The sequence below is a fragment of the Haemaphysalis longicornis genome, unplaced genomic scaffold, assembly GCF_048455015.1.
Source record: "Haemaphysalis longicornis isolate Haplotype H1 unplaced genomic scaffold, Haemaphysalis longicornis Haplotype H1 scaffold_4, whole genome shotgun sequence".
Lineage (NCBI taxonomy): Eukaryota > Metazoa > Arthropoda > Arachnida > Ixodida > Ixodidae > Haemaphysalis > Haemaphysalis longicornis.
The window spans coordinates 116,486,209-116,504,746 of NW_027526361.1; the positions used below are offsets into that span (position 1 = coordinate 116,486,209).

An 18,538-nucleotide genomic window follows, 5' to 3' on the forward strand; every position below is an offset into this window, starting at 1 on the left:
CAATGTCGCGTCAGTGTAAAGACAGAAGACACCAGACGTCTCCAGCAGCCGTTTCGCATGCTGGATGGCCGTCTCGAGGTCTCGACACAGCCTTCATTTTAGTGATCTGAACTATTTTGCGCGGGTCACTCCGTCAAACTGGTAGACATTATGTCGCAGTTGACCTAGGTGTACCATGACACAGTTCTGAAGGTGCCATACCATTAAAAAACCCGGAGACGCAACAAAGTGACGATTTACTTACATGCTCCGTAGCAACTCGTCACGAAGAGAATTATGTAAACAAAGAATGCCCCAATATCGGTGTGAAGGATGTCTGAAACAAAAAAGAATCACGTGCTTGTGAGTGTATATTGTACAATTATTACGAAGTCATTATGCTTATAACTGTGCCAGAAATTACTTTTTAATAAATTATCCTGTCATATTAGAAGGCGCGCATGTACATCACAAGAAATTTTCGGATGATATAAATATTTGCTTCTAAGCTTGATCGATGCCTAGCAATACCGCGGAGCATAAGCTTCCTCATCTGCGCTGCTTTGACAAGGTATAACACTAGCATCACACCTTTTAACCTTCTTTTCCTGGATTGAACTCTTTTGAACGCATGCTTCGCGTAATAGACGAAGTGGAACTTTCTCAAATATGTCTGAGATTATTTCAGGATTTTTAAAAATTTATGCGGAGTGTTTCAAATACGCCCAGCATTTGAAGTCAACGATGCCTATTTCGAACCAGCCAACATGCTGGTACTGCTGCCGAAGCAGCAAACATAGCAGCTGCAAAATGCGACAATCGCTAGTGCATGTACCCTAGATCTCTTTTGTTGGTTGATTTTCGCAGAGAACCAGAGGCCCAAAATTGCGGATGTGCCAGAGAAAAGTTAAACAACGGCAGACAAGTGTTGGGTGTGTTGTGAGTGACCGCCAGCATTACCAGGCTTGACAGACCACATACAAAAACTTTGTTCTTCCCCGCCAAGCGCACTCCCTCACAAGGAGAATAAAATATCATCTTCCCCTAAAGCCACGCATTAACATCCCCTATTGCACTAGTGTAATTTGAAGAGATGAGACCGCTGCCTGATTTTCTTTAACGTAAGTGCTACCATTTGCCCCTGGTATGGCTGCCTTTGCACTTATACTTCAAGGTCTCATTGACAGGTACATGCTTGCACACTCATGCCCCAGTGTCACGAGGTTGCCCAGATGACAGTAAATCTATCACTGCTTCCACAGTAATACGTTAAGTAATAGGCACTAAGATGTTGACATATAAAATGACATGCGGAAAAGGCTGACAAGCGGAGCTTTCAATGTTTCAATGCGGAAGGAACTGACGTTGAACAGGCTGTCACATAGCTTACACCTTGCCATCAGTGGTGTGTTGAGGAAGTCGCGGAAAATGGTCTAAACGTGCGCAAGCGGAAATAAAAATAGTGAAATGAATTTGGGTATAGAATCTTGGGTACTGATACAGCTAAGGCACTTGTGGTACGCTAGGAATTAATTTCTAAGCAATAGAGCGAGAAAGTTGCTGCAGTACCTGTATTTATACGGGGATTCTTAACAGCCTGGCTCGTGCTTTAAAGCTGAACATTTTGCAATGACTCCTCAGTGATTGCCGGCGTCTATCCGCATGAGAGTTCGTCCATTGTCTTATCTTACGGCGTCACCAGGTGCAACTCACAAATATAAAGTATGAGCAGAATACTCACACACCTCAGTAACTTTGCTTGACTTAATCAGTGGCGCCCTCACGAAGGTTTTGTTTTAGATGACAATAGCCGTGGACACCATGGACGGCAGCAATATCATGCCTAACTTTTATCTCGCATTTATTAAAACTGCCAAAAAGGGCAGAGGCATAGAATCGCTCCTTAAGAATTAACGGCGGCCGCCTGTAATGTTCCTCATAATCTACTAGTGATACCAATACAGCACCAATGAAAGGAAGTGTCGCTAATTGAAAAATAAGGTAGCAGACTGCTTCAGGTCAGGGAAGGAATAACAATCATCGAAATATACGTACAGAACTCGTCCGCCGAGAAGTGACGGTACCAAAAGTTGTCGTCGTCGTTATACAGCTTCAGTATATAATTCAGGTAAAGACCCTGCAAAATGCCAAGGTTAAATATAAACAGAAAGTAAGGTGACAGAATTCAAAGCGAGAAATACTATTCCACTTCGTTCCACGCCGCCGCAATTCGAGCAGCGCTAAGATTTCTTTCTGTTCGATTACTATCTTTAATAATGCAGGCGGTGCCGATATATTAACGCCTGCAATTTGTCTGCATTAAGCACTGTGATTACCAAAGCAACTGCGCTGGTTCATCGTGTCCTTCATGGTACTACAGAAACGGCGCCTTTGTCGTCAAGGCCTTCGACGGAACCACGACGCCAAGGCCATGCACGCGTGAAACGGCTCACATCCCTCATTCAGGCCGCTCAATATTAATCGATAGCGATCCGAATTTCTTGCTTTCCGTCTGGCGTCCCTTATCACTGCGAAGGCATTACAAGGTCTGAATGAACGCACGTGCATGTACCACCGCCCATTTCGTTTTCTTTTCCTAGTAAACGTCCACTCATTCTCATGAACCCAACCGGATACCCGCCCTCCCCTTAGGCCTAACGGTGTTCGCCACTACCATTGCATTGAACTGGCTGGTTGAAGAGGTACTCACTCAACTCCGCACGCCGAATGTCTTTGTTTTTTAAAGACGACAGTCCTTCTTGGGCCACTTCAACGTGAAAATATTGTCTGTATGAATGTCTGTTTGCCTGTCTGTCTCTAGCTAGATTCAGCCAACCGGCCAATGTGAAGCACAAGTTGCACGATAGGTTCACATACCCACACGCAACTCTAAACGCCTGAGTCCGGTGGCCACGTTCATACTTGTCAACATTGTTGTTCAAGAACAAAACATTACGCAAATGCGAGGCAGGAAATCAATACATAAGGGATATTTGCAGTGTTCCTTTCTTCAAAATTCATGGATGCTTGATTTCTCAAATGGGATACTACATCCACTGCAAAAAAAATTCACTCCGACACTCTACAACGGGCGATCGTGACTGTAGAGGGGTACGTAAGACGGAGAGGCTTGAGTTGCTCCCCACAAAAATCGGAGCTGCTAATATACCGTCCGACCAGCAGAGGACGCAAAACCAACTCGACCACTCCAAGCATTCACCTTTTTGCAGGTGGTACGTAACGTATCCCGACAGTTCAGAGTATCAGGGTCCTGGGCCTAAGAATTCAGGCCAATGGGCACGACATAAAAACCATACGGGAGCTGGAAAAAAGCACCCATTAAGCAATTCGGCTCATCTCATCTCGCGCATCGCAAACAGGCACCACGGAAGGAAAGAGCATAACCTAATGAGACTGGTACAGGCTTTCAGAAGAACTGCGAGCTGGGCGTGTTGGTACATGTTCATGGTGGGAAAAGCGCTACAGTAACAAGGACAAGTGAGTACACGGGACAAAGAACTACTAGCAACTGAAGATTTAATTACTGCAAACCATACATATATACAAGGAATAAACGCTACAGTCATCACTTCAAATTTCACAATCTACCATCTGAAAAGATCAAGGCGCACCGACAACCAAACATTTTATAGAAATTCACACCGCACGTGTGCTGACAAGAAAGGCGCCACACACTTTATCAACCCTGATTTAAAAAGGCATACTCAGTGTCAGACAGCAAGACCGATGGTTGGCTGACACATTCATTCCCTTCTTTCTTTATACGGAAAGCTTCTATTATTTCTCTTGTTAGTCGTTTTTTGTATTTATCAACAATTAACGTATCTCGCAGTTTTGGGCGGCATTTGCAGTCTTTGCAATGAACGGCTAAATGTGAATACGGTGACGCTTTTAACGAGCTCTGATGTTCGCGAAGGCGTACGTTCAGGCATCGGCCGGTCTGCCCTACGTATTTCTTTCCACACGTTAATGGAATACTGTATACTACGTCTTTTTTGCACTCTAAAAACTTTGTGCCGTGTTTCCTACCACATCCCTTCTTCCTTGTTGCTTTCTTTTCTGCCACCCTTTGCACCGCTGGGCAAATTTTCGCCAGTTTGTTTTTCGCTGAAAACACCACGCGCACCCCATATCTCGACGCTATCTTCTTTAGGCGATGAGACGTGCCATGAAGGTACGGAATCACCGCTATCTTCTCTTTGCTGGAATCTGCTTCTTTTGCCCTACTCTGATCGGTGCTCCCTGGCCTTTTAACCTCTCGGCGATTCCTCTCGCACGCCAACAGAACACACTCATCTGGAAACCCGGCCGCTCTTAACCGGTCTACCTGAGCGGCGACACTTTGTTCCACCAAATGTTCGCAGGATTTTCTTAACGCAGATCTGATGCAGGAAATGGCGACGCCATTTTTTACTAGCTTTGAATGGGCCGATTCGTAGCTTATCAAATTTTTGGTGGACCTAGGGTGGTACATCCAGCAAGTGTGGGTGGGGAGAAACCTAATCAAGCATGTGGGATTTCTGTCGAAGGTTTCCTAGAGTTACTTGCGCTATACCTCAGATCGACACTGGTCGCGTGGGGAGGGAAAATATACGTACAGAAAGCAGGCATTTGCATTGGTTCTCGTGTTTCCCCAGTCCTTTGCAATATTTTTCTGAGCAAAGTTGACAGAACAATTGAAACTGAACTGGAGGGCATGAATCTGAAGTTGTTTAGGTTTGTTGACGATTATCTTGTTTTGGTTGGGAACACCGCGGTTACAAATACGCTCATAGATGTCATGAAGATTTTCAAGAAAAAATGGCTTGGCCTTGAGTACACGTTCGAGGTAACAAAGCAACGCGAGCTTCAATTTTTAGACATCTTGATTAGGTTTCTCCCCACCCACACTTGCTGGATGTACCACCCTAGGTCCACCAAAAATTTGATAAGCTACGAATCGGCCCATTCAAAGCTAGTAAAAAATGTCGTCGCCATTTCCTGCATCAGATCTGCGTTAACAAAATCCTGCGAACATTTGGTGGAACAAAGTGTCGCCGCTCAGGTAGACCGGTTAAGAGTGGCCGGGTTTCCAGATGAGTGTGTTCTGTTGGCGTGCGAGAGGAATCGCCGAGAGGTTAAAAGGCCAGGGAGCACCGATCAGAGTAGGGCAAAAGAAGCAGATTCCAGCAAAGAGAAGATAGCGGTGATTCCGTACCTTCATGGCACGTCTCATCGCCTAAAGAAGATAGCGTCGAGATATGGGGTGCGCGTGGTGTTTTCAGCGAAAAACAAACTGGCGAAAATTTGCCCAGCGGTGCAAAGGGTGGCAGAAAAGAAAGCAACAAGGAAGAAGGGATGTGGTAGGAAACACGGCACAAAGTTTTTAGAGTGCAAAAAAGACGTAGTATACAGTATTCCATTAACGTGTGGAAAGAAATACGTAGGGCAGACCGGCCGATGCCTGAACGTACGCCTTCGCGAACATCAGAGCTCGTTAAAAGGGTCACCGTATTCACATTTAGCCGTTCATTGCAAAGACTGCAAATGCCGCCCAAAACTGCGAGATACGTTAATTGTTGATAAATACAAAAAACGACTAACAAGAGAAATAATAGAAGCTTTCCGTATAAAGAAAGAAGGGAATGAATGTGTCAGCCAACCATCGGTCTTGCTGTCTGACACTGAGTATGCCTTTTTAAATCAGGGTTGATAAAGTGTGTGGCGCCTTTCTTGTCAGCACACGTGCGGTGTGAATTTCTATAAAATGTTTGGTTGTCGGTGCGCCTTGATCTTTTGAGATGGTAGATTGTGAAATTTGAAGTGATGACTGTGGCGTTTATTCCTTGTATATATGTATGGTTTGCAGTAATAAAATCTTCAGTTGCTAGTAGCGCTTTGTCCCGTGTACTCACTTGTCCTTGTTACTGTAGCGCTTTTCCCACCATGGTACAGGCTTTTGTATTAAGTAGGATCATATACGTTACCCCTTACCTGAACCTAAAGCGGGATGAGGAGAACAAAATAAACGCTATGATAAGGAGAGCGCAGAAACAAGCCCCGTGTATACCTGAAACTGCATCGAACGAACGCTTTGAAGCGATCGGCCTCCATAACACGCTCAGTAAGCTCATAGAAGCCCAGCTAACCGCCCAAAAGGAACGGCTTTCTAGGAGTCAGACAGGGAGACAAATACTAGATTCTCTTAATATAAACCACAGAGGTGCGCAAGGCGCGAAATTCGAAATGCCAGCGGAGATAGGGACCCACATACATATTCCCCCCTCCCTAAGAACATGCATCCGGTACAAAACCAGGAGCTCCGACAGGCCAGAGCCAGGGCTCTGCACAAAAGATACGCAAAATCCGAGGACGTGATGTACGTGGACGCCGCCAAATATACCAGCCGTGACACTATGGCCTTAGCGGTAGTGAATCGACAGGGCGATTACATCCCCTCCGGCTCGGTCCGGACGACGGACCCGGAGGTTGGCGAGGAGGTGGCCATTGCCCTCGCAATGGTCGCATCCTCCAAGACCAAAGTTATAGTAAGCGACTCCAAATCAGCCATTCTAAACTACGCGAGGGGATCCATCTCACTTGGTGCGTTCCAAATTATAAAATCCGGCTTCACGATGAAGCGAGGGGGCAAAATACAACTGATATGGGCACCGGCCCACTCTGGCCTGGCCGGGAATGAGTGTGCTCACGACGCGGCTCGAGGTTTCGTTGACCGAGCCGATGTCGAAACTCCCGACACAGACGCTCACTCGATACGACGGTCAGGCAGGGAGAGGCTAGTGTACTACAGAGATATAGTTGACCACTATAGACTAGAAAGGGCACAATACCCAGCCCTAGGCAAGACACTGAGCAAATGGCAATCAGTAGCGTGGCGACGGCTGCAGATTGTTTCCCCAATCCAGTTGCGTACAGCCAATGTTACCCAGGGCTCTATTCAGATAAATACAAGGCGTGCGCTGGCCGGGCCGACCTACATCACATGGTATGGTCCTGCCCTCTCTGGAAAAATTACCCGCAAAGCCGTAAGGCAGGGCAGCCTGCACTCAACATAAGTTAGAAGGAGCAGTGGGAGACCGCGCTACTCAGCTCCGACCCGGGTGTCCAGACCGGGCTCGTCCAGATGGCCACGGCCACCGCTAGGGACCAAGGACTCCTGACTGACGGTTAAGCGACAAATCCGGGCAAATAAAAATTTGTTCACTCACTGACTCACTCCGTCTCCTGCTGCCGCCCGCGCCACTATAGCTTCTGGAGGCATTTTAGGAAATCAAACGGCAGCAGTTACTAAAGTTTCCTTTAACTATGTTCCACATTCCGCTCGGAAGGCACGTGGAGAAGAGCAACGTGGTCCTATGAACGTTGCAGTAGGGTGCCCCGATTCACGCGTGTCTCCACCGTACGGCAGCGCTGGCATTGAGGCACCCGGCCTGGTGCAGTGGAACGCGGTAAATTTAAATTGACTTGACCAAACCTCCACCGTGTTTACCTTGGGAGAAGCGCAATGGGAGAGGAACACCATGAGAATTGAGCCGAAAAGCGAAGGAAGGCATTGACATGGCAAATGTCAACGAAAGATCGTCTTTCGTCTACATTTGCAACGAAAGGAGTAGATACGTGGCCATTTTTTTCTCACGGCGTTATAAAGTAGTTATATTACTTTTTATGATAATATCTTCAAAAGCAAAGTAAAGCTTCAGTAGGAAAACTTAGTAAAGGCTATTATTTTTACTCTTCCTAGAGTGCAATCCGACGGTGCCATAAGCAATTGCCTAAGCGACGTCCAACGGTGTTTCGTAGCACGTTGCCGCGGCTGGAACTACTCCGCTCTTCCTAACCTTACCTAAGTTAATGTAACCTAGTCTTAAACCGAGATCATTATAATTGAAACTGAAAATAAAAAAATAATGCACGCAAGCACCGTTAGCATCATTGAGCCAGGACGCCACCGTTAGAGAACTGCGGCAGACCGCGTGCATTGTCCCAGCCTATAGTCTTAAATATTCGAATGTCCTAGGACAGCATTTCAAGCGTGCCTGCAGCGCTCAGCTGGAGCACCGTCGGACGGCACTCTAGACACTAAGCTATTTTTGTACATCTAAAAGACATTTCGGATTGTAAAAGGTATCCTGTTTCCTGGTCAACTTTTGCGGCACATAAAGAGGAACATGTTGTAGCAGCTCACCCCAAGCCTGAACCGGTTCGAACCGGTTCGTGAGCCTAAAACTATTCGCGAACCGCTTCAGGCCGCCTCATCTCATACTCATACCATACCTCATATGATATGAGTATATCCTATCGTATGAAGTATGATATGACTTAACTTCATATCATACCTCATAGCCGTCTCATATCATACTTATATCATGCCGCCTCATATCATACCTCATATCGTACCGAAGCCATAGCTAAAAGACAGGTTTTTGGGATTTAGTGGTGCCTCCAGATTTATTTTAATGTACCTCGTGATTGCTAACCTGAAGTTAAATGCACGGTAAATCTGTTTCCGCACATTACATCGCCGCTGACGTTGGGTAGAGTTAAACATGAAGGTTTTTCAATACTTAGTATCAATGTTTTGGAAAATACAACGTCTTGCAGAGCCGGAATAGTGTAGAGCAAGTTGCCAAAGTCTATTACTTTGACATAAAACAAGGTCACGGTTTATTTTGCTTTCATGGTTGCATCGAAGTCACAAGTAGAGCATGTACAGGCTCTGCTTGGCTTGAAGGAAGTAAACGCAGCAGAAGAACCGTGCCAACCACGAACCTAGACAACTTCGGTATAGAGCTGCCTTTCACGCCCAGTGGAGCAAAACTGCACCTGTATTTTTATATTATTAACAAAAAAGGGCACGAAAATTCTGACAGCTCTCGATCAACAAATGTGTAAACATTCTTTCCGGCCGCTCTTTTATGCAACGAGCCTCTATAGAGTCGGCTTCAACTTTATACGGAAGTGAAGTGATGGGCCGACATTTCACTAAGAATAATGTAAGCACTTCTATATCACAATCGGCTTCACCTCTAAAAAGAACGGAATTTGTTGGGCGACATTTCACCGAGAGTAATGTAAGCAGTTTTATATAGCAGTATCAAAGCAGCCTGCACGCCTTAAATTATAAAATACGACAAGTAGGCACTTTTAGGGCGGGGATCGCTGTTTCGCGGTGCAGCAATCTGGTGGCCTGCTGGCCCCTGCCCATTTTTTTTCTTGATTACTCAGACTTTTTTGTGAAGCGACCAGGGGGTGACATGTTTCAGGTAGGCTAGGGAGCGCATGAAACCGTATTATAAGATAGTTAAGCACTACCGCCTAGACATACATAGATATTCTCCACCTGAAAAATTCCTGAACAATATTCAACAAGTCACTTGGAGGCAGCTTCAAACTAATAAAGTCTATAGGTGGTATTCATTGAAAAAATTAGCTGTAAATTTCTTCGCTTGGCAACACTGGAAACGGCCACGGACATGGCGCGGCTTGTTCCACTGCGCCCGCGCACCGAAGAAAAAAAAAAACACCCGCGTGCGTCGTCTGCTCCGCTTCAACCCGATTCTCAACCGTGGGACCAAAGGAGATGTTATTAATCGCACTCACATTGGAGTCGAGGCATTATTTTGGGTTCGGTGGGGTAGAGTTTGGAACGTAAAACCCATATCATGTGCTTAGAACGGACAAGTACCCCCATCCCGCGGAGCCCGACGTAACCACTGAAGGCGCACTCGCATGGTTGCCTGCATGCGTGCCACACCAGTGAATACAAGCTATACGACTTGTAAATTATTGTTGATTTATCCAGGAGCTTACCGATCCTAATGATCCTTATGTAAAGCCGAAAGATCAGATTTAATTTATGTTGTCACCAGAAGAAAAAGAAAAGCAAATTGTCTGGTAACCCTATTTAAATGCTCATCTACCAACGACGACGATAACGGTGTCAGCAGCATGCAACCTGGCTAAAGCTTTCATGGCCGCTTGTAAATAGGTCCATGTCCGACACCTTGTATTTACAACGGTTAACTTCAACCATCCGTCGTGTTATTTGTCCTGCCGCCGCCTACAATATATTGTATGGCTGGATCGAGGATCCTTCTCCAAGCGGTCTGAAATTACTTAATTCGGAACAATGGAAGGGCACGATGCTAAACCCGTCGATGCAAGCTTGGGCCGTGACAAGAGCCTTGAAAATTGCTAAAAGGAATGGTCTTCTCGCCACCCCCCGTTACCAATAACCCCCCCTCCCTAACCCATTTCTTGACGGAATTAGTTTCATTCTTTTATTCATTAGGCGAGCCAATACACAAAACACCATCGCCCTGCCAACGAAGTAGAACAAGAAAATTTGAATATTGAAATTTCGTTTTTTTTTCTGTTATGTATAAAAGTAAAATATTACGGAAGATCAAAAATATATTCTTCCGTTATTTTAGTGTTCATTTTGTGTTGATATACAATGGTTTTACAGTCGCAGCGAGACGTGTATCTGGAAGCGCAAGGCATATGTTTTAATATCGCATGTACGCTCCCAAGACTGGTATACTCTGTGCGCGGCCAGAAGCAACTTCAATATTTCAATATTGGTGCGCGTTTCTTTCCTCAAGTGACGACCACGAATAATAAAGGCTTAGATAGTGTTGTAATTGATCTTAGGTGTAAAAGTCCGTGGGCGATCACGAAGCTGATAATACATAAAAAATAAAAATCAACGAATAACACTGACCGCGCAATATAAACAACGAATGGTCGAACCGTTTCGTCGCAAAGCGGTAAACGTTATTTATTTTTTCGGTTCAGTTCCGGTTCGGGTTCACTGTGGTAAAATAACGGTTCGGGTTCGGGTTCAGTGACGGAAAAAAATATCGGTTCAGTTCGGTTCCGGTTCGACACACTGATATAAATATTAGGTTCCGAAACACAAAATTACGACAAGTCCCACAAATCAAATTTCTTGGTATTTGGCCAAATGAAAACCTCACCTGGTATGTTCATGCATCGAAGCTCATTAAGTAATTAGGCAAGACAGTTGGGTTTTTATACAGAATCGCAAACCTAGTGCCTCCACAGTTGAAGTTGGCAATGTATTATGCCCTCTTCTATTCTAAATCCTCGTACTGTTTTGGTCTGGGGCACTACAACTGGTTCCAACTATCATGAGCTCTTACTGCTCCAGAAAAACCCTTTGCTTGTAATAGAAGGCTATCGTTGCAAGCCGATTGATCTGAACACACACACTAGGTTTAATAAAACGACGGAAGCTCATACAACACGTAAGACTAGAAGATAGCGAAGCTGTCGCAACCTTCATGACCATCAGGACGGTTTAAGTCGACGGCTGTTGCTGTTGTTGTTTTAGATATGGCACATACCCAATCAGGGGATCGACTGCAGCCTATTTGCTTCTTCTTCGCTGCCGCAACTACCTTTACTCCGCCACTGCTGTTATAAGTGTGAGCTTCCATCATTTCTTTTTTTGAAGTGATAATCATTGGACATCACGTTGGAGGGGCGTACGCAATGACGTGTCTTTCTCGTTCCGAGCAAGTGTTTCCACGATTGCATTTTTTTTGCCAATCTGGGCCAATCGCCTTCAGTGGGTATGCTTGGCTTGAAAAACGTGCGCGGGGAATGCTGAGCGGTCGCCGCGAGGCACACACACACGAGCGTACGTCATTTTCTTCGTTTTCTTAACGGAGGGGACGTCGCTGCAGTCTTGGCCAATCTTCCTAAGAGGGTATGCTTGACTCGACGAACGAGCGCAGGGGACGCTGGGCGGTTGTCTCGATGCACGCACACACCAGCGCTATGAATTTTCTTGGTTTTGTTAACTGCCGGGCGCTCGCCGCGAGGCCCGCGCTAACGTGCGCGCGCTCGGCGATTGCTTGGTATTTTTAACCGGGTACACGAAAAATTACGATTTGCTAAACACCTTTGCTGTTAAAAAATACAGAATCCTAAATTCCAATCAAATATACCATTTTCGTCTGCTGCAGTACATACACCGAAACCGTTTCGATTGCTCTCTTCGTGAAACATGAGAAACTAAATACTACCTGCGTACTCATAGAAGACCGCACCCAAAGTTCGCACAAACCATGCCAAACAAAGTGTGCAGTTTCAGACTCCCGTGGTTCTTAACCTGTGTTCGGTCGATTGTAAGTATAAAACATGTCAAAGAAATTTCTCAAGCTATGTTAAGAAACACTTGACCGAGTGCAATTCAGAACTTCTCTGAGGCCTCTGTGTATTTTTGTGTTTTTCAGTGTTTTTTTTTTTTTCAGGAGATTTGTTGTGCTCATTATTTTTACTCTTACGCGTGTACAGGGCTACACACATATGTACTTTCAACCTTTTCGCTGTGCGTTGCAGTCTTTGTTATTTGGTCTTTCTTTGTGTATAGGACATGTATAAAGATGTCCTAGCTGTTTTGTAATTATGTGTTTTCGCGCCTGTCCTATCTATCTTTTGTACTTGTTTAGTAACGGCTTCTAAACCGCTTCCAAACTGTAAAGGGAGCCGAGAACTTGTGAGGCCTAGGGGCCGTTTGTCTCGGCTTCCTCTTTTGCTCCAGAAAGAAACAAATAAGCTTAAAACTTCAAATAAACTTCAACCTTCAAAAGCTGTTTATTGACCTAGGTTCTGGGTCATAGAGATATGTGATGAGTGCCTTTGTTCGAAAGGCCGCACAACTGTCGTGATTTGTGCAGCAGACTAGTTTCTCCAGTTTGCCACTGAAATCGATGGCCGCTCATTGACGTAGATTACCTAAGCCACTCATCCAAGCGTATGCATTAAAACCAGTTTTGTTTTTCAGCGAGGACGCCAGGAGTGGCACCGACAGGCAATGTGATTTTACCTGCACATAAGTAGGTGGGTGCACGTTATACAGATTGCTCGTGTTTCGCTGGCTAATGGGAATGTTCGATCAATGTCCTACTACTTATTCATGCATGGGTTCGAAGAAGTGCCCGACAGCGCTTCGGAATATTCTCTGAAATAAACTCTGTCCAACTGCATTGATCACATCGCAGGCTAGAAGCCATGATGGGGCTATTTTTGTTCTGACACCGCGTTGTTGGAACTTTTCGTTGTTACTAAAAATGAATTTGCTACGTTGGTTACTGTGATACAAAACAAAAATAATTGAACATTGTGTAGCTCTTTTTTCATCTATCACCGTGCATAAACACAATCTTTATACAGTAGTAGCCGTCGTAACGTAACGTAAGAATGTTTTTGAAATTAAAACATGAAAAATAATATTTCCTGGGAACAGGCATGAAATATTAAACATCGTATAGCTTGCTGCATCTTCACGGACGGACATTGCATGTGTGTGCTTGTATGACTGCGTGTACGTATTACTAATCTCAATTTGGGAAGAAAGAAAGAAAATAAAGAAACAAATATGCACTCCGGATGAACTGATGAACCAGAGCCTTCGATTAACGCGCCGAATGCTCTACCAGTTCAGATACGGGAGCACCAATTGAAGATGAAAGCCGCACCTGTAGCTCAGTCGTCACCCGTCGGATCCGTCATCCAAAGAACGTGGCTTTGGCTGATACCCGGAGCGCATATTTTCCTCCATTTTCTTTCTTTCCAACGACTTCAGAATTGATATTTTCACACTGAACAGAGGCGAACTACTTCCCCTATGACGTTTTTGGCTTGCGTGCGTACTCGCTTTTTTTTAGATGCGACGCATCTTTTGCTCTTAGGCATGTCCCTCCTGCGTCGTCGCGGCGTTGTCCGCACGCTCACTGCACATGCGCAACTCTCCCCCGTTCTTCTCTCCGACAGCTGTGCGCAACACTCTCACTCCGTCTCATTATCATAACAACAGTTGCGCGTGTGCCCTTCGCTGCTCTGGGTGCGCGCATGTGTGCGCACTCTAACTCCCTCTCATTATCATAACAACAGCTGCGCGTGTGCGCTTCACTGCTCTGGGTGCGCGCATGTCTGCGCATGCGCACGACTCTCCCCCCGGCTCTTCTCTTTTCAAAAGCAGGAATATAAGCGGGAGAGCGCACGGCGCCGGATCAGTCCAGCGCTCGCTCTCTCACTTGACTTGACTTTGCTTGACGATACCTCCGTGCAAGATCTTCCGATGAAGACGTGATGGAAGCGACAGTCCCTTCAGCGAGTGGACTGATGCAGTCCAATACCAGCGTCAGTCCAAACGCTCTCCCCTGATGCGTCGTATCACATCAGGGTTCCCTCGCGGGAAGATGGGCGTAATTTTTTTTACAGCGAAGCTGTTAGCCTCTCGTTGGTCGAAAAATTTCGTGTCGTAAACAAAAAACCCAGGCAGGACCGATCAGTTCTCGCCCAAGACGCTGAGCGCACGCGTCAGGCTAATCAGACGTGCAGCATAGTGCTCAGTATTCTTATAAGGAAAAAAAACCACTCGAAACCGCATGATGGATGATAAGACGCCGGTGAACAATGGGGACACCTCCTCCTCTCCCATGTGTTCTGTAAAGATTAGCTTTGCAGTTGCTCTCCAAAAGGGGGTGTGGTTGTGTTATTCGAGGGCTAGCGCATGCGTCAGACTAGGTAGGACCCAGCAGTTCTCGCCCAACACGCCAAGCGCATTCGTCCCCCGGACACGGCATAGGCGCTCGAGTCATGACAGCTGGATGGTAAAGAAAAGCTCGCGTTCCCCTCGAAGTTGTCGGAGCGGCGATCGCTAAGGCCTTTAATACGATACACAGTTACACATAAATGAAACTGAAAATAGGCAGCACCCGCTCCTCCAGATGAATTCGAAGAGAACCAGTCGCGTTATTTAAAAGTTGTGGGTCAGGATTTCACACCGGGGCATCTCCACTTTCTGTTTTTGTTACCATTTCTCTATTCCTACTTTCCCGCAAAAAAAGTATAAACGACTTTTTCCTATGCCTTACATGGTTTTGTTAAGGGGCAATCACCTGTTAACATTCCTATGGGGCGTACTACTTCAGGACCCACGCGCTTAAAAGCCATCGTCCACCATCAGAAAAAGTTTTCTAGATCCATGAAAATGCTCCAAACGGCCTAGCTTACGCGTACTTTGGAAATATGACACTTCTGTAAGAAAAAAAGAAAGAAAACTCTCGTTTTCTAGATATCTAGCGCCACCTAGTCAAACCTAGATAAACCAAAATATGTTTTTGTTTATTTTCATTTCAGTAAAGAAATAACGTATTTCTAGTAGGAGCGAACTGAGCCGTCAGGAACATTTTCGTGCGTCTGTGAAACGTTTTGTATTCGGCACACGATCCTTTTCGAGCCCGTGGGTCATTAATTAGCATGTCCCATAAAAATAGGATCAGGTGAGTCCCACTAAAATGCTGACATTCCTTTCCCTTTTTACTGCATGAGAACAGGCCGAATTTGAGGTTAGTATTGTGTTTCGATGCTGAGCAGCATGTGACTAATCCAAGCCATTCCTTGCACTAGAACGGTGAAACAGTGATCGCCTGACCGGTGACGCCGTAGAGCGCGAAGAACGGCGAGTGCTTCAACAGCGAATGTCTGTTATCCAGCCGCCTGACTATACACGGTTTCGCCAGCGCTCGCCGCTCTCTGGCAACATTGTGCGTTCACCGGAAACGTGCCCTAGAAAGTTTGCCTGCGTTGGTGGCGGCAGCTGCTTGTGTTTTGATATTTTCGGCGGATAAAATTATTCCGATGAAGCGCTCGCGACTCAGACACTGCTGTGTTGTGCCGGGATGCAGTCTGCGTTCCGGAACAAATTTGCTATCGGAAGTCAGAACGTTCTGTTTCCCGAGAGATGAAGGCAGAAGCAGCGCCTGGCTTGCAGCTATCAAGAGGGAAAACTGTACTCCCACAAAGAGCGCGCAGATTTGTTCTGCCCACTGCATCAAAAGCAAGTAAAGCCCAATGTATGCTTCAATTGCACAGAGGCGATGCTCAGACGTTAGTCTAAGGTCCCCAATTACACGGACCACGTCGGACGTCGTCGTGTTCCACCCATAACAGTAACCGCGGTGACGCTTTAGTTGGATAGCAAAGCTGCATGCTAACGCCGAAAACACATTGTAAAGGTGTTTCTTGTAGTTAGAGGCTTAATTATCAGGGATGTGTACTGTTCGAAGCAACACTCGGGACACCGAAGTAGCCGCGCTCCGCATGAATCGCCGCACACCGTACGTCGCGTTGCCCACGTTTTGTCGCTAATTACAGTGGCGCCGTTAATTTGCTTTTTTATGAGAGCGGCGCCTGCGAGTGGGTTTTCATCGGTGCGAGCAACTTCATGACTCGTAGTTTGTCGTGTTGCCGCCAATGGAAATCGTCGCACTCCAGCTAATTTACCTTTCCGTGTGAGCGCGGACTACATGTAGGAGGGTTAACTTGAAAGTTTGATTCATGAATAGTGTACTAGTCAGTAAACCATAGTTCTCGTGACTCAGCCGCACCTGACGTCATCACATAATGAGTACGTTTTGTTATCTCAGTCACACTGAACACCTTAGATCGCGACCGATTCCGATCGGCGCCGATATATATCAAAACTGCCCATTGTGACACAGGCGCAGTAGAAAGTGATTTATCGTGATGTGTGCCAAACGTTTGAGTATGTCAACTAGCCCGTTCTATGCAGCCTAAAATACGTGTGATGAAGCGTAGGTTCCGTTTAAGTGAAGTGGCGTACCATACACACCCCCTGTCTTATGTGAAAAAGTGGTGTTCATTATTGCGACATTGTTAATAGCGTTGTCACAGTAGTCGCTAGACATCGCTGTAAACACATCTTAGGGAATGCGCCAGAAATAATGCAGCAACAAACTCAAACGCACCAGGCAAACACCGCTGCGACGGCCGCGACCATTAGAAACCATTACCGGAAGTGCCGCACCGGAAGTCTTCTTGGGCGAACCGTTCGGCGCACTCATGTTTGTTTACAAACCGCGAAGCCGTCTATAGCTGTAGATGCGCGCAAACCGGAATATCCAGCAAGCAGCCATTGATTGCAGAACTCGGGAAACAGCACAAAAGCACTGCGTAACCACCACCACCTTAGTCTTGCCAGAGTCCCTCAATGAAAACCATTGAGGCACTCTGGTCTTACTGACTGTGCACCATTTTCCCCAGTTATTGTTCGCCTTCCTCTGCTTTTCGCTTAGGGGGAGAGGAAGCCTCGGGCATTAGGCTAATGTATAAAACTCAGCGTCTTACTTCGTGTGCAAAAACGTATGCGTGAATGCTTCGTTACGCATCACAGGTGAGAGTCTAAAAGTGGATTCAGAATATGCAGAATATGCACTAAAATAGTAAAAAAGTCGGTGGCATACAAACCTTGGTGGTGTTGCAGTTGCTGACTGCGATGAACCACCAGCGCTCCCTGGCCGACTTGAAACGCCTCTGGGCGCTGCAGTTGTACGCGCCCTCTGTGATTTCACACTGGGACCACTCGTAGCGATCGGTCAGGTTTACTATCTGGCCGTGCGCGCTGTTCAAGACGCTTTCCTTCTGCTCGCAGCTCTGTACTCGTAGCCGAAAAGAAAATAGTCGCGAGTTACGGGTGACCAGTTGTCAAGGAAGCTTTGACAATAGACGAAAAAACACATTGTACTACCACGAAGACCATTAATAAAGTTAAAAATTGGCGAGCCAGTAATTAGCTAGAATATTTTAGCCTACTACACATACCCCAGCGGTGGTAAGAAAGGCGTGTGCTTTAACTGAGCTTCAGACTTACACACCAAGCTTCAATCCTAATGCGATCAATGACAAAGTGCAGATCACATGCCTATTAGGGGGCAACAACATATAACTTACGGCAGAACTGAAACGCACATAGATATTTTAAAATTTAGGTGATTTCAATGTCAGCACAAAACGAGTAAGCGAAGGTAAAGGGGATGAAAAACTCGTGTGTGCGTGTGTGCGTGTGAGTGTGTGCGCATGCGCGTGCGTGCGTGCTTGCGTTTGAATGTGTTGGCACCAAACAGCAGGTAGACATTTTTCGACGATACCGATCTTTCCGCTGCCTTTTTAAATAACACGTGCGCCTTCGAGGTAGCGCGCGTTAAGATAAATGCAATTACGCATTCGTACACTGCCGTCATAGTGTTATTTCTGGGTTGTAGTTTAGCTTTCAACAAAGCACTAAATGTGTATTTCTTGCATTCTCTAGGGGAGATTTCGAGCTCTGTATAAATATCCCCGAAGTAAAGCCTCCGAGGACACAAACGCTTTTTATGGGTTAAAACTCCAAAAGCATTTGTGTCCGATTGAACGTCTTACACACTTTTCTTCTTTCCCGTGTTATCAAAGGGTTTCATCGTCTTGTCGACTTAGGCGTTCTGCTCTGCAATCTGCTTCAGCCTTAAAGGGACAATGAAGACAAGTTTGGTTCATTTTATTTTATTTCATTATTATTTTATTTTATTTATTTTATTTTATTAATTTTAAACGATTATTTTTTTCCTGAACGAAAACAAGCCAGCCTTAAAAATGGTCAAAAAGAAAAAAAAAACAATGGCAGAAAACGGCTTGCCGCGTTACGGTGGTGCCATTTAGGTTCACT

The 18,538-nt window shown here is 45.8% G+C and overlaps 1 protein-coding gene across 3 annotated transcripts in view; it reads right to left on the reverse strand.

Moving 5' to 3' along the window:
- The window catches only part of LOC144180512 (transmembrane protein 145-like), a 45,314-nt gene that overhangs the window by 22,411 nt on the left and 4,365 nt on the right, over positions 1-18,538 (reverse strand). For all 3 annotated transcript variants that reach the window (XR_013324446.1, XM_077708844.1, XM_077708843.1), the window contains exons 4-6: positions 17,305-17,490; positions 2,035-2,116; positions 245-316 (exon numbers count right to left, since the gene is read on the reverse strand). Coding sequence is in view for 2 of the 3 variants with exons in the window: in XM_077708844.1 (XP_077564970.1) it covers positions 245-316; positions 2,035-2,116; positions 17,305-17,490 (340 nt within the window). In the remaining variant the exon portion in view is untranslated. The remainder of the gene's footprint in view (positions 1-244; positions 317-2,034; positions 2,117-17,304; positions 17,491-18,538) is intronic.